Below are 26644 nucleotides of genomic sequence, written 5' to 3'. Positions count from 1 at the left end.
CCGACCGAGAGGCAGCAGCAGACCTCCCGCATCCTTCCCCGCACTCCTGAGCCACCGCATCGTGTCCGCAGGCCGGTCCTCTTTCACGGGCAGCACCATGTGCAGAGCTCAGTAACTCCGGGACCTTTTCTGTGCTCCGTGCTCGCTCGGTCCGTCATTAAATCGCGGCTTTCGACTCATTTTGTCAAGGATAATAATGATGAGGTAAGAGCTTCCGGTCGCCATTTTGCCGGTGTTTAACGGTTTTGGGGGAAAGCCTGCATGGGGTAATTAGCTGCTGTGTGGACGGACACCGGTGGCGAGATGTCCAAGCGACATCGTTTAGATTTGGGTGATGAGTATTCGTCGAGTAAAAAGGGTTTGTCTGAGGGGTACGTAACGTTAGCGTCACCTAACGTGCTTGTAGCGGGCTGTTTTGTTGTTATCCCGGTGCTAACTAGCCGTGCTAACGCAAACGCTAACTGTCTGCTATTTTAGCTAGTGAGTTAGCCTGGCTTCAGTGCGTTTCTGTGGGACGGTGAGGTTAGCAACGGTCGGTAGCTAGCCACTGAGCTAAGTTAGCAGACAGCCAGCCACCAGCCTGCTCTGGCTTTGCACACAGCTACACACTAGCCAGTGCTCTGTTAAGTAATGTTTCTTTGTGTTAAGAAATAACACCAAATCAACACGTCATGGACATGGTTGTTATGGCATGAGGGTTTTACTGAATGAATACGGACTTAAATTCTGCTTAAAGCGACGCTAATATTAGCCGCCTAGCTCAGACCTGTCAGACGTTACTAACGGCACCTTTCAGTTCAGTTAGTGCTAGTTGATGTCCAGATATCTGCAGGAATATGAAATGACTGCATGCAGTGGGTGCAGACAAGACGTGGCTTGCCTGCTGCAGGTGGAGGATCCATGTAGCTGGCTCCTCCACCTCCATCAGCTGTCATCACTCGTCAAAGTCATCGAGAGGGTCAAGCGACAAGCTGAATAAGAATTGTCCCACGGGGATAAATGAATAATCAGTGCAGTAAATGAATGATAAACCCAGGTGATGTCCAAACATCAATTGGCGTGCACACTGCAGGTCTCCCACAGTCAAGGGCATCAATGCAGGAGATGCAAACACACAGTAAAGCAGTGTGGGGTTTATGGGTTTCAAAGTAGATGATGCATCCCACTCATGTACAAGTCATGTTACTTTTGTTGTCACTTTACTTTTATAGCACTAAACACAACTGTCATAACCACAAATGGATGAAACTGGAATTAGCAGTAAAATATTAATCAGTATTGTAGTTGTGCTGTAGACTTGTGATTGGTCAATTTCAAGGTCAATTTGTTGGACTATGCCTTAAATTACATATTAACATTGTACTTGTTAGCTGTCATTTATCTCTTGATGGCTAAAATGAGACCCATTCACACCTTAGTGCTGCCACAGAGCTACACACACACACACCCACATCTTCTACATCTGACCTGTGTGCAGCCAGCTCCACTGCAGTAGTTGGCTCTTAAGCACCTAGCTCCGGGGTACTTTAAATTCAACACTGTGCTCAGCTTTTTCCAACTAATGGGGGATTATAAATGGTTCACATTCTGTTTCTGAAACCATTAAATGCACATTTCTGGAACAAACCTGCTCGATTGTGATTGTGGACAATTAGTTTATTCATGACCTTTGCATGTTACACTTGATTAGGCTGTCTTCTGTGCAACCCAGACTGAGAATGTGCAGTAACCTTATCACGCAGTTTTAAGAAATGAACTAGACAAGGGCTAACATTTGTCTGTTTCACGTTTAATTTTAACCATAGTATAGGGCAAACATGCTAGATTTGGTCATTTCATGTGGGAGTGTGTGCATGCATTTGTGTTGAGGCTATTTAGGGTTATGTTGTGTCTCTGGTTTGTGCGACTATGCCTCATCAAATCTTAACCTTGTGGATCTTCCTCTCACAGGCGTGACCGCGACAGGGATCGGGACTATGACATGGCCAGAGACGTGAGGCCATCCAGGTTGCCCAGCAACGCAGCTGCAGGCAGTGGCGGCTTCCTCAAGCAGCACCCCATACAGCAGCAGATCAACCCCTTCACCAACATGCCCCACACGCCACGCTACCATGAGATCCTGAAGAAGCGGCTGCAGCTGCCCGTCTGGGAGTACAGAGAGAGCTTCACTGACACCCTGATGCGTAACCAGTCTTTTGTGCTGGTGGGAGAGACCGGCTCTGGAAAAACCACACAGGTAAAAGGCAGAATATTTAGGATGTTTGCAACACCAGCACATACAGATGCACTGCAGTTGTAATTTAGCCCTGTGAATAATAAACCACCCGAAATGTCTCAGATTAAATTAAAATGTGAGAGGTAGTATTATAATTGGTATAATAATACCATTAAAAACTGAGCAGTTTCTCTGTGGAGCTGATTAACAGTATGTGGTTCTTTTATTTTAAGTCCTTGAAAGAACTGGGTTGTCTGTTTTTAACATTTACAAGAGAGAAGATTAGAGTAAATCACTGGCTGAGCCTTGGGCTCCTCCTGAGGGGAATATAAACTACCGTCCAAACGGCTCTTAAATGAAGTGGTGTAATCTTGTCAGTGTTTTCTGCCTTGATGATGCTAGAAAACATTTGTATTCTGCACATTTATCGTGGATTTCTGAACTAAAACAATCCGAAATGTTCAGAATGTGGTCACATACATACACAACATGTTCACTAAGGCTGCATTTATGGATCTTTCAGGATAATGGTTTGTGGTTATTTCTCTTGAACTGTTGAAAGGAAAAATTAAGTAATAATAATAATAATTTAATGTTATTTGTTGAAATCTAAGATAGAATATTTTATTGAGCCAAAAATAGGTTAATGATAAAGGATTAGAAAGGAATTCAGATGACTTTAGCATTTGGGTTGCACCTTTTGTGGGTGAACAAAATGTTCTCTCTTTGAAATTAAGATTCACAACCATGTTTTAAAACGACAACAAAAAAACGCTGAATTCACTTTGTCTTAATGCAAACGCAGCCAAAATTATTATCACTTACAAATGAAGTTGCCATTGTAATACAATTAATCATGCAGCCCTACAAGGCATTCTACCAAACATATCCTGATGATTAGGGTCAGGCCATGTAAGTACTAATAACAGATTTTAATGGTGTCTGTGAAATGTTTATCTCTTCCAAACCCGTCATTTGCATTTTTGTCCCCTTCTGATTGGGTGACATTTCAAAGACTGGTAAGGTTTGAATCATCTCTAAAGGGCAGTCATCCGAACCTTAAGTTTAATAGAGTGGAAGTAAGACTCACTTCGTTCGGGCCTCTCTTAGTGAGCTGCTCCTGTTTTAAGGTCCAAGTAAAAATCATACCGTGGCTGACAAGGTTGGCAGGTATGATTTTCATAGATATTTGCTTTGCAGGACGTAGTAAACTCTAGTAATGCACTTCCAAGTAGTAGCACTGTGCAATCACATCATCTGCCGTGCACTCATCTCATTCATTGAATTAATTCTTTAGATAATTCTTTTTACATGCAGTCTCTTTGGCTCAAACTTAACCTGGCCTGTCTGTTGTCCTAAGATCCCTCAGTGGTGCGTGGATATGGTGCGGTCCACGCCGGGACCAAAGAGAGCAGTGGCCTGCACACAGCCCAGGAGGGTCGCGGCCATGAGCGTCGCCCAGAGGGTTGCTGATGAGATGGACGTCATGCTAGGCCAAGAGGTGGGCTACTCCATCAGGTTTGAGGACTGCAGCTCTGCCAAGACGGTACTCAAGTAAGACGGCTAGTTAAAAATGTTTACCTCGGCTCTTTTTATGTTTTGAAATACACTGAACTTTTTTAATGGCGTTTAGGGATAGATTTGGCTTTTTTTCAAATGCGTATTGATCCCACGTCTTTATGATTCAGCACTTTGAAGGGGGATATTTCTTCATAGGGGGGGGGGAAGGCTGTACTCATTATATTAATTTTAAGCAGGGTTTTACTCAGATAATGCCCTTGTATGCAATGATGAAGCTCACATGTCTTGTGTTCACCCAGATACATGACCGATGGAATGCTGCTGCGGGAGGCCATGAATGATCCTCTGCTGGAGCGCTATGGCGTCATCATCCTGGACGAGGCACACGAACGTACATTAGCCACAGATATCCTCATGGGGGTCCTCAAGGAGGTGGTCCGTCAGAGGCCTGACCTCAAGGTAAAAAGTTTCTAGAACTTCTGAGTTTAAACAGTAAATTTTTAAAAGCAAGCATGTTTCTTTTATGCCCTTTAAAGGTGGCGGAAGTACCTAAATCTAAAAGCGACTGTTTATGCAGCACCTACATTCATTGTTTAGTCTGGAGCATCAAGTCTACCTCACTTTGATTTTGTCTGATTTCTAGGCTTGGTGTTGAAAGTACCCTTGACAGTAGTCTGATTTGTTTCTCCAAATATGTCCCACTTAATGCCTACAAAACACTGTTAAAGCCCTAAATAATACTTCCCCCGAGGATAAATTCAGTGACAGCCAGGGTTTATGTTCCTCTTCTGTCACTCTTCTCTTTTGTCACATTTCTCCTGACAGTGTCCCCACGTCTGACAGTTGTGTATGTGTTGAGGAGAGAGAAATGTTGCTGTTGGGCTGAGAAATGCGCATCTATCTTGCACTGGTAGAGCTTGCTGCCCGAGTCAGCCCCATTTTAAGCCGATCAACCAGGGGGAGAACAGCAACTTGTCGGTGTGGATGAGAGCGTGCAGGCAGAAGTTTTATAGCCACAGTGTGCCAGACATAATTCTCATAAAGCAGATGGATAATGACTAGTTGTTTGTCAGTGTGGAATCAAAGGTTAGATTGTTGTTCGCGGACTGTTAAATGAGGTCTAGGTTATTGGGAATGATCATCCACCCACAGCCCTCTATCTCCTTCATCCCGATCCCCTACCAAATTTGAAAGTTTAATTTGCCTTGATTAAGAGCAATTATGATGTCTCGCAGAGCGTAAAGCGAAATGCCGAGACACTGGCCCCTGAAAATGTTTGAGATTGAAAATGGGAGATGTGTTTCCCATCAGAATCCTAATGCGCTCTATCTAATGGCTCTGGAGAGAACATTGTGTACCCAACATCAGGAACAAGGACTACCGCTCCGTGTAGGTCAGTGACTTGGGGTTGTATTGCCAAGTCCTACACTATAGGCACCATCTTGGGTTTGTGCCAGCACCCTCATCTTAAATTCCATCCTGTATACTTTTTTTCACTCCTCATCTATTTTGTATTTAGTTGCACTTGCGTCCAGTTAGTATGTGTCCTTATCCCCAATTATCACCAAGCCATATACAATGTTAACTCATATTATTCACACTTGTGTGCTCACTCCAGCAATCACCACTATCGTTTGCACTCTGCTGTCATTGCTTTTCATCTTTCCTTTTACCACTTTTATGAATGCATCGTCCCTCATAGACTTCTCTCCCCTATTCCTGCACTCCTCCCTGTCCAGGTCATCGTCATGAGTGCCACGCTCGATGCCGGCAAGTTCCAGGTGTACTTTGACAGCTGCCCACTGCTAACTATCCCCGGACGAACGCACCCTGTGGAGATTTTCTACACGCCGGAACCGGAGCGGGACTACTTGGAGGCGGCCATCCGCACTGTGATCCAGATCCACATGTGCGAGGTGGATGAAGGGGATGTTCTGCTTTTCCTCACCGGACAAGAGGTGAGACTCCGCAGGTTTTTAGTGATATTTTTTTGTTGTCCTACAAAAGCCATATTTGTGATAGTTGTAAACAGTAAACATTGCTGGTTTCATGTTTACTTGTATTAAAAGATATTTATTCACTTATGTTGACCATAGACACTTTAATCAGATACAGCAGGGCTGCCAATGGTTGTTTTCATGATTGATTAATCACTTTTATTAACCATCTAGACTTTAAAATGAATGAAATGAAATAAATGAATGAAAATTGGGCTCATCACATTTATCTAGAACCCCTTGTGATATTTTCAAATTGCATTGTCTGTCACACAACAGTCCACAACACTGAATTTACTGTTAAATAAAGCAGAGGAAGGCAGTAAAGTCTCACAAAATGTAACTATGTAAGAAATTATCAAAATAGATGGCGATTAATCAGTGAGCCAAGTTGTCAGTCGATTCATCGTTTCAGCAGTAGATACATGTGTAATATTATTTTAATCTAATCGAGCAAACAAGGCAATAAACTTGTTCAAAGACTTTGTACATCTCCAAAGTTAAGAGTGTGCATAATAATCTAATTACATAGATGAGTTACTCACATACACGGTGAGCACACACACACACACACACACACACACACACACACACACACACACACACTCTGCACAGGAAATGATTAATCCTCAGATTGAAAGATGTTAATGCATGTGTGTGTGCCTGTTTGGGAACCACCAGGTTTTGCACGGTGAAGAGAAAGAAAACTAGGAATGACCCAGATTCTGCTCTTCCCACAAATCTCTGAAATTAAGTCATTTATTATTATTTTTTTCCCCTTCCTGCAAATGGTGTCCACTGATGTGTAATGGAGGGCAGGGTTCATGCCCAAAATGATGAATTTGGTCACAGCAGGGTGGAGACACATACACATACACACATGTACAGAAAAGCACCAACAAATGTTTCAATGTCCTGATCATTGGACAGGAGAAGGCCGTCAGAGCCAACATTGCCTGTGCTGCTAATGACTTTTCTCTCAGCACTCCAACAAAATGGTGTTTGAGACAATGTGACCATGTGATTACCAGTGGTTGTAAAGGAGAATGTAACTCGTTGTTCATCTGCACAAGGATGTTTAAAGCTCTTGTAGTTGTGTCTTACTGGCTTCATCAGTCGCATCTTGTGACGGGTTGTTTATTAGTAGTAATTATTTGTCACTCTACGCCGACTCGACTGTTGCAGCACATCTATGTCAGTTTTCATTTACCAAAGCAGGATCAATATGCGGCTTGTTACAAAGCCTTCAAACACCATGCCATTGGAGGGCATGGTGTTTGAAGTGGGCTCCGAGGGATGGTAATTGATTTTAGATTTAGTGGTATTCCAGCTGCTTGGATGGCCAGAAACACGGATAGTTGCTCATATGAATGTGTAGAGAAGTCTGGGATATGTGCAGGCAATGTGATAAATACTTTTTGCTGTTAGATGTAATTTGATGATTTATGTTCCACCCCTCCTCTGCACTGTTTCAAGCTAAGGCATTACTGAGAGCACTCCCACAGTGAGTTCATTATCACCCCCTCTTAATTGGGTTAAAGAAGTTAATGTGTGGTAGGTCTGGCAGAGATGGGTGTTCAAAGGGTGCTGCAGTGCATCCCTCGAGCGCGTCTTAACCTCTTCAGTCTCCCAGCAACTTTGATGTAGACTAATGATTGGGAGGCAGATCTATGGCAAAGCCGTAGACTCTTTTTATCTAACTGTTTAATTTATATCAGACGAAAGCAAATTGCACAGGGCCGTCTTCCTCTCTCTTAGTTTTTCTATGACATATTTTGCTTCCACAAACAAATGGAACTGAAGCACCAACTCCAAACAAGAAAGTCGAAACTTATCACAGCTGTTGAGCAAAGATAAGTCCTAATATTTAAGCTTCCCCCTCAGCAGCTAACATCAAAACATGGGGATTGGCAGGGGGGTTGTTTGCTAGTCAAGAGGAGCGCCTAAATGTGTTGGTTATTAGCTTGGCTGTAGATCGTTGCTTCTGGGGTCACAGGGAGAGCTGGTGGACAGGTTCCCAACACTGGCCAACTGCCCCCCTGTGTGTGTGCGCACACATAGACACACATGCGCACACTCACTCAGTCTTGAAGTCCCTAAGGGACAGGCAGCCAGCTTGCTTCCAGCGCTTTGGCAAAGAGGCCCATTTTTTTTTTCTCCATGGCAGCTGCTGCATCCAGAGGCTTGATAGGCTATTAATACCCTGGCTAATTTTACCAATCCATTCAGATTTACCGTTTTCCACTTGTCACCGTGTTGATTAAGAGGCACATGGCCATCAGCAGGGTTTGACTTAATGCGATGAACAAGGGGACAAAGAGGGCTAATAACGCACTTGCAAGCCAGAAGGGAAAACGGGGAAACATCACTGTGGTGCTTTCTCATGTCAAGGCAAGTGTTACTGGCTTCACACACTGGTACAAATTACCTCCCTCTCAGTCATGCTTAAACTAATTTAAGCACAGTGTGCTTTTAGAAAAGGAAACAAAATAACTCATGTCTTATGGGCTGTCTTGTTGTCCTGCAAAATAACTGCACGGAGAGTTCTGATGTAGCCCGCTGTCTGTCAACAAGCACCAGTAAAATGATTTTTGAACCAGAGTTCCCGGGTTCATCAATTCTTTATGACTCCTGTCTTTGAAAAGTTCCTGCATTGCTCCCATGGGCCTGTAGGTGGTGCAACAGTACAGGCTGTAATATGACATGTAGTAACTGCTGCTTCATGAGGATTAAATGATTGTTGTTAGCAAAACAAAGAAAATGGTTCTTAACAGCGGGAGTCACTTAGAAATGAAAAGCTCTTGCATGTTGTTTTAGGCCATACCAGCAACCAGCCTTCAAGTATGATCATTAAAATGTGTATGTGTGTATCAGGGTTAGGAGTCTGTTTTAATGAGTTATAAGCAGGGGTGCCTGTGGAACATGTAGGCTTGTTTAGTCCATTTAATAGTGTATTCCATTAAGCCTTTAGAGAATAGGTCCTAGCCCTGTGTTCACTATCATGCTTTCTTATTCCTGGTGCTACTCAGGTCCTCTGTCTGTCTGCCAGCCCACCGGCTCTAGAACGTTCAGCTTCACTAAACTGATCTGCCATGATTTGCCGCTGGTTATGCATCAGTGCTGCAGTCTCATCTCACATTCCCCTCTACAATACTGCACTGTGGAATAATGAACCCTGTTTGAGTCTGTCTGGCTCTGCGTGTGTGTGTGTGTGCGTGCGCGTGCCTTCTGAGCATGTGCATCCATGTTTTCCATGATTGCTGCATTTGACAACAGAGCCACAGGGAGCTCAGCAAAGCATACTGCAGTCCAGGTTTAATTTCCTCCGTCAGATGGAGCGATAGTTAGAACAAATGTACTGTAGCAGGGAACCACGGTTTCCCCGGCCACGTCCCATCGCCTTCCCCTTTCATCCACGTTCGCCGCCATTGTTTATCCAGGTGTTGTTCAGAACCTGTTTGATTTTGCCGTTTGCTTACTCAAGTGACGCCTGGATTAATCGTTGCGCTTTCCATCTTTCAGGAAATTGACGAAGCTTGCAAGCGAATCAAGAGGGAGGTCGACGACCTGGGGCCAGAAGTCGGTGATATGAAAATCATCCCACTGTACTCCACATTGCCTCCACAGCAGCAGCAGAGGATCTTTGAGCCACCTCCACCCAATAAACCAAATGGTGCCATCGGAAGGAAGGTATAATTGCCTTGTTGTTATAAAAACAGTCGGGGGGGGGGGGTGATGGAGAGGGTAAGTGAAAGAGAAAATGAAGTGAGGTTAATGTAGAAAGGCCAGATGGGGAATAAGGTGGATAAAGTAAGAGAGCTGGAAGGCAGGGACTGAAACTTTTTTCCCTTTCTCAGCTTTAGCGCAGAACTGACTCACACAACATATGCTGCTTTTGTCAGCATGTGATTCTCTGCTCTAAATTATAACTGGGGTATTACTCACGCCCTCTGAGCCTGAGGAAAGTACTGCATTCTCCGTCATTTTTATCTTTCCACTGCATTTGCACAGGCCCTGCCGCTGCTCACAGAGGAGGCCTCTGCTGTCTGAAACCACGCAAAAGGTGCACGTCATGAGCTGATCCAAAACATGACTTGGCTTGCTGTGCCTAGCCATCTTGTTCCTCAATCACTTAATCTCAGAGGAGTGGATGATCCTCTTATTGATACAGACACGAGACAATTCCTCGCTTTTGTGTGACAGTCTCTATTCAGATTGGCTCATCACCAGAGTAGCAGCACCACCTGCGCTGCCACGCTGTTGGCCAGGGATCTGACAGAATATCAGAATATCATCACTGCCAGTGAATGAGCAAACATTCACCCCCAGCATCTGATAGGGGACGATGTTGATGAATGACTCATTGCTACAACCCCTCTAATTGAGGCAGATCAGGCTGACATATGAGCAGAGGAAATATTTATGGGCTGTCAAAGTTAAACACAGTACGATACTTCAAAAACGCTCAATTCAACCTGGATTTTGGGAATGTAGGACACAGGGTGAATTAATATGCAGTTAATCAAAAAGTATTATTTGATGCGCCATTAAATGGGGATTAAGTGTGTTATCAAGTTTACGTTTACAGTGAGGCTCAGGCTGAGGGTTGCGTCATAAGGTTGGGATCAAACATTTGACACTGTAGTACCATCTCCCTTTAGTGTCTTGAGTTTTATAGTTTCATCGCCTCCAGCTTTCTTTTTGAATGGCGTGTGTGTTGCACAGGCTTAACAGGCTCAGCATTCTTAGTAGTTTGATCAGCCAATGTTGGATAAGATCTTTTTCTCAAGTTCAAATATCATTCCCAGTGTGTGCCTCTGCTGTTCAAAGGGATGTCGACATGAAACGCGGCCATGGTTGCATAGGAACAGGTTTAAATATTACATGGATCTTGTAATGGTATCTGCACGGTCCTTTAAGTTTACATACATTGGTCTAACGTGATAGAATGATTTTCCACTGGCAGCATGCTTGCTGAATAATAGCGGTTCCTCTTGGTGAACATCTTAAGGCAACTTCTCCCCGACTCCTATGATTTTTGGTCATACAGGAAATAAAGCAAATCTAGTGACACTGGCATTTGAACTGTCAATCCAGCAACCACCTCTAGCTTCAGCACAGACCAGTTGATTTTTTTCCTCAAGACTAATTTGTCAGGTGCTTGTTGAACTGGTGGAAGTGGCATCTAAAGTTGCCGTGCTTGAAGTAAATGTGCTTCTCCCCTATGACTGACTGAGCGGCTCATCAAGTGAAAAATGCAGAGATGTCATCCGAGTCAGCCCAAGAGGAAGTAGTGAAAAAGAATTAAGGTTCGCCACGTCTGCCGCTACGCATGTTAATGACTGCATTAGACACCCCTCAATTAACATAAAGCACTAGCTCGTCATCGCTCAGGAAAGCCACTGATCTTCTATTTTTGAACAATTTAATCATTTAGAGCCGAGGCAGCAATTGACTAATTACAAACAAAGATTGTAATTTCACTTTGCTTTCCAGCGTCTCAAGGATTGTCTTTAACAAATGTGCTGTGATGAGTGTTGGGTTTGTTTTTAGCATTGTCACGTTTGGAATATTCCCTCAAATGTCACTCGTGACTCCCCCGCATATCCATTTCAATGAGCTTTGAATGCGGGTGCGTCGATGCTGCTCAAGGCACGTTTTCTCAGTCAGGGAAGGCTTTATATGTCAACAAGGCTGTGTTTCCCAGCACGGAATGTGAAAGATGGCCTGTGTTAGCCATAGCACTTGCTCTCCTGCAGGTAATAACCCAGAAATAACATGCAGAGATGATGCTCTAATGATATTACTGATGAAGAAGCCAGGATTATCCAGTGCAGCAACAGACTGGAAGGAGCCGGCCTATGTTCAGTGTAATGGCCCCAGCCTGGATAATCCTTCAGAATCAATGCAGTCAATGAGGCCACCCATATGATCATGAAATGTGAGAGGGTGTCATGTGTGGCATCTGCTGGAGCACTGACTGTGTCCCAACACGCAGGACAACCTCACCTAGTCCATTTTTTAACCGGACTTTGAAGAATTCCATGCCTTTCATTCCTTGCAGGGATGTTGGTCTGCAGCATATAGTGTCTGTCATGAGACACTGTCTGATAGCTTGGTCTCTTTTTTTTTTTTTTTTCTGTCCAGCCACTTTAATTTCAGACTGCAACAGTGTGGCTAATTGGTTTCGTAAAGATGTGATTCCTCTGTACCTTTGGGCCACTGATGGACCTTTTCCACTGTGGGAACTTAACAGTCCGTTACCAGGGACATCCCATAAACTAAACTTTTAGGAACCTTGTGAGTCTTTGGTACTTGGTTTTTCCTTGAGTTTTTGCTGTATTTTATAGCCTAGAACATTTCTGTTATATGCCATTAAAAAGGCAAAGTGGGACAGACTAAATCATTTATATGTGTTGTTTGGTTGGAGATTGAACTAAGCAGTTGTGGGACAAACTATAAAGATACGGTGCTGTTTTTCTTTCTCATTCATTTGAAAACGCTTTCCAGCATGTCAGAACACTTTGTAGTTCGTCACTTTGTTTCGCTGCACACATTGATTTTTCTATAATCTTGTATCATTTTCAAATTTTTGGCCATATTTTGCACCTCCATTTTTGTCAGACACAGAAAACATTTGGTATTATGAACTGCATAGTCCAGCTTGATTTGAATAGTTCTTTTTTAAGCACTGGTTGTCCTGTTCATTACAGATGTAGTAGTAAACAGCCATTGGATGTAGTCATCTTTGCTCTGATATGACGACACATCTGCTTGACCAATCATGATTGACAGCAGTGCTAACTTGAATTTAGAGTTAGTACGAATGTGGTTTCAGGAACTCGTCCCTTATGTAGATGGAGATCAGTGGATCTCCATCAGTGGTTACCTGTTACCTTTTGAACAAAGCAGTTGGTCTTGGTGTAACTCCACTAAACTGGCTGTTATTTAGACAGCCCAAATTATTTTCGGTTGTCTATCAAAATTAAGCAGCTCACATTTGTCATGGATTGCTCATGTCAATCAGATCTAGACAGCCATTCATCCAAAAAATACATGAATAACAAGCCAACCATTTGCCAGATACTGCTGTTTGATCAGTTTCATACGAGCATTTATTGCCATCTCCTCATTGCCCTCCTTGAATACTAAGGGGAATGCGTCTTTCGACAGTTGAATTACCAGAGGTCGAGGGCTGGATGAGGTTGGGGGGGAGGGGGGGCTCCCTGGCATTAATAACTAAACAGTCAGGCATTCTCAGGCTGGAGAGAAATCCTCGCTTAAAAGGTAGGATTTAAAAGTCTGTAAGGCTCACAGCTTGAAGACAGCTGAGGAGGCACAGCTACAAAGGAAGTGTGTCAAGTGTGCAAAATTGGTTCTGTGGACCTGTATCAGCAAAGACTACAGAGAACTGTTCGGTTCTGTGCTTGGCATTTTATCATGAGGACTACCAAGGAAGCAGACGGCTACCACCAAATGACTGCTTAGGTCAGCCTACTGCTTGTTTTTGTCCTGAAACATGTTGAGCAAGTGAAAGACGTTGAAGTGTGCAGAGGCATTTTTCCAAGCAACCACTTGTTTATTAAGTTATGACACTGGAGTTGCAGTTGCCAATAGAGTGTACTGTGACCCAGCCAGCACAGTATCAAGTGCTGTGATGAATCGAAAGGGTTTCTCTGACCAGTCTGTTTCAACCGTTATAAAAGCAGAACGCATCCTAATGAAGGTTTGTGTGAGAGCAACTTCAAATCTGTCTTCCTCTCCTCTCCCCTCCTCTCCTCTCCTCTCCTCTCCTCTCCCCTCCTCCCCCTCTTTGTGTATATGCTGACAGCAACAGACCCATAGGGTGATGTGACTCATTTGATTTTTTTGTTTTGCTCTGAATCAGCTGTCATTTCTCATGGACAGCCTTGCTATAGGGGATAATTGTAATAGAAAATGATATGAAACTGGGAGATGGTTCACCGTTTCCCTGCTTGCTCAGAAACTAAGCAGGTTTTCATTTCATTTGTTTTCCTCCAGTTGTTTCCTCTTCCTCTGTATTTCTCTGCGCAAAGACAGTTAACAATGACATCTGCACTGATGCTTAAATCAACTCCCATACCACCCTAATGCGAGAGTGGTCCAATAAACCGGCCTCTATATTATCACCACCCTTGAATTCCGCACTTATCACATCATCACAACTGCATTAGCGTGTGTCAACATACAATTGAAGTAAAATCCGTACCTCCCTTTTAGAAAAACCAACATTATTAGATTAGAGGAGTTACCATATGATGATATAATGCCACTTTAACAATTCAGGCTCACAGCTGCGTTTGTAGGTCTGCATTAAGGGAACTACTAGTATTTGCAACATTCTCTTATTCAGTGATGATTCCAAGTGAAGTAACGGTTACATGGATGTAACTCCAGCTCTATGACTACATTTGTAGCCCACCATCGCTCTATATCACAAGGTGAATGAAAGAATGTAAACACGGTTTACTGCGGGGGATTTAATCAGTGCACATTAAAGGCTGACACTATATTGTATTACAATTAGCAATGTGGTGGTGGTATCAACATAAGAAATCCAACGCTGAACAAGTAACAACTTAGACCACAGCAGGACTCCAGTTACCCAGTCCCATCAAGTCTAAATCCAGTTTTAGACATGTTGGGTCCTTTCTCTACCTAATACGACCTGCACCCCAGGGTGTATGGATCTTTCATGAGTTGGATAGATTTTTCTTGACATTTCACAAACAAATGCAAGTCTAGCCTTTTATTGTAACACAGTGTACACATGCATTACATCTGAAACAGATCCCTCATGTCTTGTCACATTAGTCTTTGTTTAGCCTGGATGTGCACACACTAGTTTACATGCTTTAATATTTCAGTACTACATGCCAGAATAAAGGACCTTATTTGACTTCTGTAAATGTAATTGCTGGGACTAAAGTAGTTACTGTCAAATTTCAAAAGCTCCTACACAAATAATAGCTGGTCTACTTGGAAATCCTATAACATTTTTCTCAGACATTGACAGCACAGTACTGCTTGCTTGTGGTTGTGTCCAGCACTGTGTATCATACAGCAAGAGCCAAACAGCGACAACGAGCCGAGCATGATTAGCATGTCCACAGACCGCAGTGTTCCAAATTTCAGGAGACGTGCTGGAGTCACATGAGGGATCTACTGCAGCCCTCGTTTGGGAGGAAGAAAAGCTGCTTGGGTGAAAACTGTAACCATTGCACAGCTCTGTGTGTTCAAAAGCAGGCCACCCTAAGAGGAACCATTACATCAACTATTTACTGCTATTTTGAAAAACTGGGGAGAACCTCCCAAGAGAGCAAAACCTGTAGCATGCAGAGGACAGTTGGACAACCTCCAACCTCATGCGCACACATGTACAGAACACAAAAAGGCCAGAGGTAATGCATTTGGATGGGACACGAAGTGCAGAGCCCACTCTCTCCACAGATACGTTGATAGCACATTGAACTTGATTGCAGAAACTGTTGTGGTACTCCCCTGTTGGGTTACATTAGACAGCGTGTGTGCACTGCACCAAAGTGACATCTCTACATGTTTCTTCTGTCAACTGGCTCACATCAGGGAATATTTTTCAAGTTAAAGCTGATATCTTGTTTTTCTCTCTTCTTCCTCATGGATAGGAATTACTATGATTTATCAATTGCGCCACTGTAGGAAAGCACTACACTTATTAACAAAGCACTTTTGAATACTTGAAACAATCCAAATGTAGTTCAGCACCTTGTTTTCTAATTTTTCAGCAGAAGAATCTACCTTAATCCCTGAAATGTCCAAATTGTTGAGTTCCCTTTGTATTTTAACGTTTGTGCGTTAGAATGGATTTGCTAAATAATTGATGACCATTGGTAAAATTGACTGAAAGTGTTTCTAGCACCTGAGTCTGTGGTGGATCATTTCTTAACCCATCTGTTCTCATTTCCACAGATTGTGGTGTCAACAAACATCGCAGAGACGTCCCTGACCATCGACGGCGTGGTGTTTGTAATTGATCCCGGATTTGCCAAGCAAAAGGTTAGCCTCCTCCATCTCCCCACCACCCCCATCTTCTCCCACCACTCTTTATCTGCTGCGATCATCTGCGTCTGTTGCCTGAGAATCCCCAGATAAACACAGCAGTACACACCTGACAGCGACAAAGATGGAAAAGCCAGTTATTTATTCCTCTGACATTTCACCAGCCTGGAGCCAAGTCACCACCAGTCATACACATGGCGCAGAAATATATGCACTATGGTGGAATGTGTGACTATATTGTTGTATATGTTTTGTTAGCATCTTGTACATACAGTAGATTGTATGTATGTGTATGTGCGCTTAACTACTTTTTTTTGCCTCTACCTCCTCAGAAAATCTTTTTTTTCCCATTTCCTATCAGGTGTATAACCCACGTATCAGAGTGGAATCCCTTTTGGTTACAGCCATCAGCAAAGCCTCAGCCCAGCAGAGGGCAGGTCGCGCTGGACGGACACGCCCAGGAAAATGTTTCCGTCTTTACACAGAGAAAGCTTACAAGACAGAAATGCAGGTAAGAAACAAGCAGTCTGAAAATAGTTAGAAAATCTATGAGATATTTGATTCTCACATTCTTCAAGGCTGTAAGCACTTTGTATCCCCCCAAAGCAGCCTTCCAGCTGGAAAAGCTTTCTATTATGCAATACTTGCTCTTTGAACTCCATGATTCCCAGTTCAGCTGAATTATAATTCCGAGAGCTTGGTGCTAAACCTTACTGCCTTTGCCCTTCCTCATAACCTGTGCTCACGAAACAGCCACCTCGTGACAAATGGACCTGTGGAGGCCTAGTTCTCCACTTTAACAAGCTAATTCTTTCACGTCATGCTGAGTGGCAAAGGGAATTTTTAAAACAAGTTAAATAGCCCTTGAAATGCCCTAGACTCCCGCTCTCTGTTCAAGCTGAAATATGAGCAAGGCATGTGGAGATAATAAGCACCCTCACTAATTCATTTTGAATTGTTCCTTTGGTTTCTCATGTACGTCTTAACTGGCACAGGACAACACATATCCAGAGATCCTGAGGTCTAATCTGGGCTCTGTGGTGCTGCAGCTGAAGAAACTGGGTATTGATGACCTGGTGCACTTTGACTTTATGGACCCACCAGGTTAGTGTGAAATAACTTTTTTTTGTCTCACAAAGACACACTTTTCTACTATATGTTTGTCTTTATAATCATTTTAAACATATTTAAAGTTATAATCCGCAAGCTTTTCATGAAAAGACATTTTAAAATATTTTTTAAGGTATGCATTTTTCAGCAATATCATCTACATAATTTCTCTGTATAGTAGTTTTCATAGTTGGTGGCAGGGTCCGACATTTCTGCACTGGCTCCAATTTGCCTTCCTATACACGAGGGATGTACATGTTTTGCTGATGATAAAACACAGGTAATAATGTAGTCTTTGGAAAACTCCCAAGTGCTCTGTGCATAAAATCAGATTGTTTTTGCAATTATTGACTGATTTTTCATTGAAACAAAGTGAGTTTGTTTGGCTGCACTGTAAACATGGACAACAGTTGCTGTTGCTGCAGCTCTGCTGCTGTTTTCTGCTGAGTTTTAAAGTGTACTTGCTGAGATCACAGGTGTCACCAAACCAATCATGACTGAAATCTGAAGGTTTATTACATAAATATCAAATAATTTTGAGATCTTGACATCGATCAGTGGTATCTGAATCAATACGATTGCTGTTACAAGCTGTTATAAAATCTATATTTAGTTGAACTGTGGTTGTATCATTTACAATATGAAATCTGGGTTGCCTGTGTCACTGGAGAGATTTGGAAATATGACAAAGCAAAGATAAAATGATCCTGGTAGATGTCAAATACTGCATAGTGAATGCTTAGAGATTTGAGTATCACTGCTCTGACAGACATGGGGCTACACATTATGCCATGTTATGCCATGTTTTTATGAGCTGTCTACTTTAAGTTTAGATTATTGCTGTTCAAAGTGAGGAGAGAGAGAGAGTGATTGAGTTTGGAGATCAGTCAATTTATGTTTCTGTCTCTGTGCTCCTTTTTTCTTGCACATCCAAATCACACTGGAAGTACTCCTAAAAACACATCCAGTCGCATTGAGGCACCAAGTTATGGCATCCTCCAGGAGAGAGTGTGTTCCTATGTCTTCTCGAGGAGATCACCCCTCCTTTCCCTTTCCTTAACCTCACCCTCCCTCCACCCTTTTCTCACCATAATATAGTTTTCATCTCACCTCTGAGATTAAACCCATCTCTCCTCGTCCACTGTGGCAAACGCCATTTTGAGAATGAAATTGGCTACATCAATAGCAGCGCTATCACCTTAGCTATTGCCTTCCCTTTATATTCCTCCAGTGAAACGTGACTGACCTCCACCACCGCCCCCACATTTCTCACAAAACGCAAGGCTAAGCGTCAACATATGGGATTGGCCTTGTCTGCGGAGTCTAACTGGGAACAGTGGGGTGACGGGAAAAGGGGAGGATTACCTTTTTATTTATTTGATCCAGTCATGGCAGAAGGTTTCTCCTAACTAGCTCCTGAGCACGTTGGAAGCCGGAGCCAGTCCAGTGCAGCAAATGAAGTCTGCTTTGTGTCTGTAAGTGTTCCACGACAGGAGCTTTATAACGTCTAGTTACAGTGGATCAATTTTGATATGCTGTGTCAAATGCCCACTCCAGGGTAAATGGACAGGTCAGAGAAGGGTCTCTGGAGAGTTAAGAAAAAGGGGATGAAAGAATGAGTTTTGACATTTTAAAAAAACTCCTTTATTAATAGGTTTTGGGCATGTTTCAGATCCTAAATGAGTAGATAGGTGGACATTCTTTCCTGGTTTGAGGCCACAGTGTTTATTGTGGTAATGCTAGATGTTTTAATGTTTAAATTCCAAGTCAGATGAATTGAGTTTAGGTATTGTCTCCCCAATGATCAACAACATCAGCCCTAAAAAGCCAGTGGCTTTTTCAATTCGAGCTTGTTCATACCTCAATGGGATCCTTGATTTTCTCTTTACTTTGAAATGCTCAAATATCTAGTTTATTTCTCTCTTTGCCGACCTCGCTCCTCGCTCACTAAACACAGGAGCGACAGCGTGAGCCAGCCAACCAAATGGAAAATCCAAAAGAAATCAGTAGCGATTTACACAAGGACTTGGCTGGGTGGGATTCATTTGCCTCATGACATTTCCAAAGAAGTACCCTTCGAAGCCAATGTGGTTTAATGTACCTTTAGCCTTTCGTCTCATTGATTTGGCCCTTGGTTAATATATCGGGTTCTTGTGTGTTGCGGCAGTCAATACTTACTTTCTGATGAGCCACGTTGTATATAGATTGAATTTCCACACTGGTTCATCATGCTAGCAGTACATGGAAATCAGTTTTTCACCTTTTGTTTAGCCCTACACAAACCATCTGTGTGGTAAGTAGTGTGGCCAGCACTCACTTTGTGTAAAAAAAAAAAAAGTAGCTTTGATGCCCCAAATCAATATTTGTTAATCATAAAAAAAAAATACCTCTGTGCTGTTTGAAATTGAATTTTTTTGGGAGCACTTGAGAGAAATGAAAGTAAACGAGCACCACAGCCAGTGCTTGAAGCTAATTTTCACTTAACATGCAACTGGTCATTAGGCTTCAGCTCTCGGGAGCCAAAGGTCAATAATTGCATCTGGAGGAAAAATCTTTTAACCAAACGGTGGAAGCCTTTTGTGTTGAAGCATTAAGTAGAAAGTTCCCCTGTAATTGCATTCGTTGTTAAGAATTGCCTGAGCGGAGGATGAAAAATGAGCTCTGCCATGATTACTTCTCCGCTAAGTTGCTGTCTAGCACAACTCTGGCCATCACATACTGAGAGTCCTCTCATTTTGATTGACCTCATGCTCGCTGTCATCAACCCCCAAAACTGTGCCTGTCTTCTCTGAACACATGTTGGTCTTCTATCTAAATTCTACAGCAGGTGCTCAAACTATATTGTTTTATCAGCCTTTCTGTCTTCTTAGACTTCCTCTTTTTTCCCACATACTCGCCAAATTCGGTTGATCCGGTTGCTGATGTCCTCCAGCAATGAGCTGACATGAAAGTTTATGCCTTAGCCAACTGTACTATGTATAACTTGGCTGAAAAGGAATTAGTACAATTGTCTCTTTTTGCCCTGAATGTTTTTCCACTATGTGGTGAAAAGGTGTTCATTCTCATATTTGAGCTTTTAAAAAAATAATTTTTTCTGTAGTTTATTTTCTCAATTACTTTTTCAGTAAGACATAGGGAAATAGTCGAAATTGTCCATTACAGCAAACCCCTGAATCCAAGGTGACTTCTTTGATTTTCCTCTTTTATTGTACCAACAATCTAAAAGTCAAAGATTCTCAGTTTGCTATCAAATATGATTTTTTTTTAAAAGCAACAAATTGTCACATTTTAGTTGCTCAAATCAGGAATTGGTAGGTATTCTAGCTTGATTTAGAAAGGACTTCAAACAATTAATTGATTATCAGATTGTTAATTTATTGTTGATTGACTAATCATTTCAGCTGTAACTGTAATCATGCAGGACAAGGGTATTAATCAACCCTGATACACCTGCGAGTGTGTGAAAGGGTTCCGAATTGTTCTTCTCAAGTTTTGCTGTGATGAAAAAAAACGATAGTTTTGCAAATTGTTTTTGGCTTGGAACGCTGTTAATAGCCCATCTCCCCCATTCTGCCCCCCCCAGCCCCAGAGACCTTGATGCGAGCCCTGGAGTTACTGAACTACCTGGCAGCGCTCAACGACGACGGCGACCTGACGGAGCTGGGCTCCATGATGGCAGAGTTTCCCCTGGACCCCCAGCTGGCCAAGATGGTCATCGCCAGCTGTGAATTCAACTGTTCAAATGAAATCCTCTCCATCACTGCCATGTTGTCAGGTAATGCTCAGGGCTGGTCCACTGTGTGCGACTGAGCTGCTACTCCTTTTCATTTCCTCTGCTCATGAACGGTGCTTCAGAAATGACCAATGAGCTTCAAGGAAATATACAGAGCAACTTCTTGATCTTCTGAGTCCCTAAAATGTGTTTGCTTTCTTTGACCCCTCTTTTTTCATCACATCACTTACTTCTACCAAAAACTTAGAGGTATTGTTTAACATATTGTGTACCCCCTTTACTCCCAAATGAATCTGTATGAACAGTAGATGGACCAAAATCTACTTCCAATAAGTGTAATGTACACGCACTAAACCTCACTACAAGGCAAGTAGAGGATAAAGTCAGAGATGTCAGCTATTATTTGTGTGGAAGGGGAAAATACATGTCTGTACAAAATGTATAGGTGTAGCTGGAGCAGCACCAGCATGCTACAGCCGTAATTGCACTTTAGGCTTGCCAAAGCAGAATGCTGCTCATTGAGATGAATCCTGGCGCCTTTGAAGGGAGCGCGAGGGTCTTTGAGAGCGGGGAAATGGATTTAACTAGCTGTTTGGACGTGGTGTGCACTTAAATCAGGTGTTTCAGGATGACGGGTTTTTGCTGAGTTCATTAGAGTAAGCAGCGAAAAGTACACCTGAGAACGGTGCCGCCACAGCAACCAACCATGAGGCTCAATAAACACAGCTTTTACCCATTAAAGCCACAGTCAAGCAGGTTTGACGTTAAGCAATTCAGAGAGAGTTCACTAAGGGGAGGTGGCAGAGCCAGAGTCCTCTGGATAAACTCTAGTATCAGGTCTATAAGAAAGGATGCTTGTTTGAACTGGGCGTCATATGATTGCTACATCTTGTATAAAACCATGCTGTAGCGCATCAGGATGGAGAGCTCCATCCTTCTCCCCTTTTTCTTTGACCCTCCTCCTTTCCTTTTCCACCATAAACACTTGGGAATACAGTGTGCCCTGTGAAGTGCTCTGTGCCTCTCTTGAGCTGAGGCCTTGTTCCTCTCTGTGGGATTTGCTTAACTTATCCCTATGGGCGGCTGTGTTGGGGCCTATACCAACCTTGTTTAGTCCCACAGTGCTTCGTCCGACCTACGGAGGCTAAGAAGGTGGCAGACGAGTCCAAGATGCGCTTCGCCCACATCGACGGAGACCACATGACGCTGCTCAACGTCTACCACGCCTTTAAGCAGAGTGAGTGGCCCTTCCAGACTCACCGGTTTCACGCCATCTTTATTTGTCTGGAGCCCTAAATTGCCCTTGTCTCACACAGACCACGAGTCCACTCAGTGGTGCTATGACAATTTTGTCAACTACCGCTCGCTGATGTCGGCAGACAACGTACGCCAGCAGCTGTCCAGGATCATGGACCGCTTCAACCTGCCGCGGAGGAGCACTGAGTTTAGCAGCAGGGACTACTACACCAACATCCGCCGAGCGCTGGTCACCGGCTTCTTCATGCAGGTCTGTCACATCACTGCTCACAGAATTATATGTTGCTTTTGTATATTGTAAGTGCACATTTTGAACATTAACCATAGATATTCAGTCTCCCATTACTTCCTTTTTTTTTTTTGTCCAGCTCCACTGCTGTTCTGGTGCTCACTGACGTTTGCCCTTGTTAAGTTTAATCATTTGAAAATTATTGTTTTTGTTTATAACCCTGAACTGACTAAAAATGTAGCTGAGATGTTTATTGTATTGTAAAGGACACATTCGCACACACACACAGCTGCTTTGTTTTAAATGCATAAAAAGAAATCAAGTCAATTTGCTCCTCGCTCAAGGAAACAAATGGCATTTTGCGAGAAGCCATTTTCAGGGCTACCTGAAACAAGCAGCCTGACAAGTTGAATTATGGTGTTAATATTTAAATATTTGTCAACATTAACCTTTATCTTGGAGACAAATTTGCGGCTCATGTTGGAGCTTTCACAGCATTTGAGATCATGTCTTTGTTGGGAAAGGCCTTTATTGAGACTGATTGCCTTGGTTAATCACAACAGCCACAGCAGCTTTATCCAGCACCTACAACTTGGGGGAATGTGACTCACTGCCCGGTTACAAACATGTTTGTCTACAACGTCAGGCTGCTTTCGTGTCAAAATATCAGTAATTTACTGTTTACATTTTGATGGGTGTGTAAAAAAGAAACGGACAGAAATGAAATGAAGCACCAATAAAGGGCACATATGTGTCTGGTTTGTCTCTCTGAATGAACTGGGTTTCAGCCTGATCTGGAGTGTTTGTATCTGGCAGTGACCCTCTTGTCTCTCTGGTGTCCGAACAGGTGGCTCACCTGGAGCGCACCGGCCATTACCTGACGGTGAAGGACAACCAAGTTGTTCAGCTGCACCCCTCCACTGTGCTGGACCACAAGCCGGAGTGGGTGCTTTACAACGAGTTTGTGCTCACCACCAAGAATTACATCCGCACATGCACTGACATCAAACCAGAGTGGTAAGTTTCAGTTGTAGCTACAGTTTTAATAGGAATTGCATATTTTAAAGGTAATAATCAGTTATAAATACTATGTTTAACTGCAGGTAGTGTGCAATATAAACAAGTGTTGAGTTTTGCAAAAAAAGAAAAATGTTTTTTTGGTTTTGGCTTTTTATATGTGAGTGAAATGGCAGAATGTGGTCATTTTATTAACACTTAACTTATGGATAAAATACATACATATATTTTACATTGTGTTTGTGAGCAAAATCCATGGCATTTCACATGTAGACATCAAACACTATCCCAGTCACTTCCTGTGTGTGTGTGTGTGTGTTTGTTTTTTTCTAAAATGGTTTCAGAGATCAATTTTGTCTTTTGAATTGTTGTGTTTTTTGTGTTTCTGTGTGCATCCGTGCATCTGTTAAGCTAGTTGCGAGAGGAAATCATTGAAAAATTCTAATTTACCTCGTACATATTGGTCTTCTGAAATAATGTTCACTCAGTATGAATATCAATACACTATTGGGCAACACACATCGGCAGCGTATGACAGACGTCAACACCCACACCAGTTGTCTTCAGTGGAAACCTGAACACAGGCAGCATCGTCACGTCGGGGATGCACCACTGTCTTCTTTCTTACGCTGTGTTGACACAGGGGGTGTAGCTTGAGCAGCACATTAGCAGCAGCAGCTTCCATGCTCCATCTGTGTCTACAGACGATGTGCTCAATACACAGAGCCGAAATCAAACCGCGGATGTTGTGGTCAAGTGATCCAAGCCTTAACTTTTCGGTTTTCAGGGCGAGCTAAAGTGTTTTTGTCCAGTGTTTTGTGTACTACAGGCATCAGTTACAGGGTGCTGTGTGATGTAGCTGGTGTGCTGCAATCTTAATTAAGGCTTAAAGTCAGCACGTCAGCCTTGTATTTGTTGTTTCCAATGCAGCGTGCTGGAGTACTGAGCCAACACAAACAAAAAAGTCTTACTTATCAGTTGTTACTTCTTAGGCCTAATAAAAGTAAAATGTCAGCTTGATTTGCACACACTTGTCCGGCGATAAGCCTCCTACGTGAATTTCCCTTCCGTCTCTGTGACCTTTTACAGTCTCGTATCAAATTTGTTGACCTTGCACTGGTTGTCAGCGTTTGAATATGGAAGAACAGCGTTCTCCCACAAGTAAACTCTGAAGACATTTTTTGTGACTAATGTTTACTTGCTGTCTTTCCTAGGCTGGTGAAAATTGCCCCGCAGTACTATGAGATGAGCAACTTCCCCCAGTGTGAAGCAAAGAGACAGTTGGAGCGTATCATTGCAAAACTCTCATCCAAGGAATACACTCAGTATTAAGAAGGTTTGCATGTGCTGCGACGGCATCCTACAAAGGAAACTCTGAACTCATGTGAGCGGTTTATTATTATTTTTTTTTATTTCCACAAACAACCTCATTTTGAATTCTATTTTTGTCTCACTCTGTGTAATGTATTTTTATCATTGTGAGGGCCAAATTGTGTCACTTTTTTTGGAGCCACGAGGCTTAAGCACTGCTAAAAATGGACTGTAAATGACCGGTCATGAGGAATTTAGTTGTTAAAGCATGATACTTCATGTACATTCAGCATTCGTCTTAAAGACATCCATACCAAGTCACAGCTCGGGATTCTTGGCTGTTGTTTTGCCTCTCTCACTGAAACGGCGGTAGTCCACGGAGACAAGCTTTTGATCAAATGTAATTTATACTGTATTTTGATGCAGGCATAATGTATTGTTCTCTTGTCAGAGAGATACTGAGAGGGGCATTCTGGTCAAATTTCCTGTCACTGTTCGGCTTAATAAAAATGACTTTGTAATAAAAAAAAATTTCCAGTGTCAGCATTAAAGTAACAGGATAATCTGCACATAAACTTTCACTTAACACACACACGCGTACCGAGCAATCACGTTTTGACCTGCCAAATCCAGCTCGTTTCCTGGCTCTTCAGGGAAGTTAAATCTTCTTACTGGGATATTGATAGCTTCAGAAACAGTTGAAGTGAGGGGGAATGTTAATTACAAATGTTTCGGAATAAGATCAGTGTGAAATCCCCGCTGTGCTGGTGCCTGCGCCGACTGTACCGCTTTGTGTCAGCGCCTCTCTAATGTGGAAGGTAAAGCCTGCAGTTGGGAGAAGCATGAATTCTAAGCAACGCAGTGATCTAAAAAAAGAAAAGCACAATGATGCTCAGTGACATAACTTAAGTGTGCCTTTTAGTTTTGCTGTAGTCGAGCCACAATTGTCTTGTGAGGTTAAACTTAAAATGTGGCGTCCAACACCAAACTTGAAACTTATTCTGACAAACTGTCTTGGGAACTACACAGCTTGTGAAAACAAATGTGTAATGTCTCCTGTGGCTCTGGGCCAATGAAATAACTCAAGTGACATCGTCTTATCATCGCTCAGGCTTGAGCTAAAATACCTGGGTGTTTCAGAGACTTTAAATTTTTAACCATAAACCTACACTACAGGTTTATTGGGTGTTTATGAAGCAGGGGGATCGAAGCAATCGAACAGTAATGAGATGACCGCTCGTGTCTCATGCAGTGCATTTCAACATGAAAGAAGTACGTTTTAAAGTCCTCAAACTTTTACGTTTAGATGTTTGAATGTGATAAATCTCAAAGTTGCTTTTTGTTGCTTTTTAATGCATTTTATAGAATTGCACACTTAAGATGGGAATTAGTACTTCTAGGGCTGCTACTAACTTATTTTTGTCAATGAATCTACTAGTTATTGTTACGATTAATCCATTTAAAGGGACCTGCATTGATTTAACTCATCAAAGTCTGAAGACTACAAGTTTGAAAATGAAAAAAAATGTGGGCGTAAGGAAGAAGTGAGCTTACCAGACCCGTGCAGCCTGCTTCTCATCTCTGCTTGAGGCTAGTGGTTCATTATCTACATTGGCTGCTACTTCTAGGACAAAGAATTTGTGGAATTTTGAGTGGAAATGCTAAATTGGTTGAGTACAATTTTGACCTTGTGGTCTATGAAATGTCAGAATATAAGTTAAAAATGCAAATATCCTCAAGCAGAAAAGGATCATTTTAATTGTCTTGTTCGACCAACTGTCCAAAATCCAAAGATATTCAGTTTACTATCATGTAAGACAAACAGCAAATGTTCACATTTGATGAACTGCATTCACTTAGTGTTCGTCGTCAGTTAATTACGTTGATCGACTGATCATTAATGGACTTATTGTTTCAGTCCTACGAGTTACATCTCCACGTGATGAGGCTTTTCTGTGTGGAGGAACTGAAACCATGAGAAAGGCATATACTCTTTTATAAACTAAGTTTGAGCTGTAGCTTGTCTGAGCTCAATTACAAATGCAAATCAAAGACCGTGCTTTGTTTTCACGGGACTTTTACATCACTTTTTTTTAAAAAGCAATTTACTTAACTGCTTGTAATTCAGATTTCTTTTTGTTCACTCCCAGCATAGCATAACCTTGCTTTCCTCTGCTCTGCATTAACTTCACATC

At 42.5% G+C, this 26644-nt stretch overlaps 1 protein-coding gene across 2 annotated transcripts; it reads left to right on the top strand.

The window, feature by feature from the left end:
• LOC139222645 (ATP-dependent RNA helicase DHX15-like) lies at window positions 1–24974 on the top strand. 2 transcript variants are annotated; one of them, XM_070854476.1, is made up of 14 exons: window positions 1–204; window positions 1951–2236; window positions 3576–3769; window positions 4036–4195; window positions 5476–5694; window positions 9256–9423; window positions 15703–15789; window positions 16154–16303; window positions 16788–16896; window positions 20486–20677; window positions 21750–21872; window positions 21952–22142; window positions 22969–23138; window positions 24353–24974. In XM_070854476.1, the coding sequence occupies exons 1-14, from the start codon at window positions 197–199 to the stop codon at window positions 24468–24470; spliced, it is 2175 nt and encodes a 724-aa protein (XP_070710577.1). In that variant the 5' UTR covers window positions 1–196; the 3' UTR covers window positions 24471–24974. The 2 variants fall into 2 exon arrangements, with proteins under 2 accessions (XP_070710577.1, XP_070710576.1); XM_070854475.1 differs by lacking the exon at window positions 1–204 and adding an exon at window positions 259–371.
• The last annotated feature ends 1670 nt before the right edge of the window (window positions 24975–26644 follow it).

The sequence above is a fragment of the Pempheris klunzingeri genome, chromosome 23, assembly GCF_042242105.1.
Source record: "Pempheris klunzingeri isolate RE-2024b chromosome 23, fPemKlu1.hap1, whole genome shotgun sequence".
Classification (NCBI taxonomy): domain Eukaryota; kingdom Metazoa; phylum Chordata; class Actinopteri; order Acropomatiformes; family Pempheridae; genus Pempheris; species Pempheris klunzingeri.
The sequence above is the reverse complement of the archived record's forward strand: the minus strand, read 5'-3'. Positions and strand labels throughout refer to the sequence as shown.

Coding starts and splice junctions, on each gene's coding strand:
- LOC139222645 (XM_070854475.1), top strand. CDS start 304: ATGTCCAAGCGACATCGTTTAGATTTGGGTGATGAGTATTCGTCGAGT. Junction 15,790..16,153: donor CCGGATTTGCCAAGCAAAAG/GTTAGCCTCCTC, acceptor ATTTCCTATCAG/GTGTATAACCCACGTATCAG. Junction 16,897..20,485: donor TGACTTTATGGACCCACCAG/GTTAGTGTGAAA, acceptor TGCCCCCCCCAG/CCCCAGAGACCTTGATGCGA.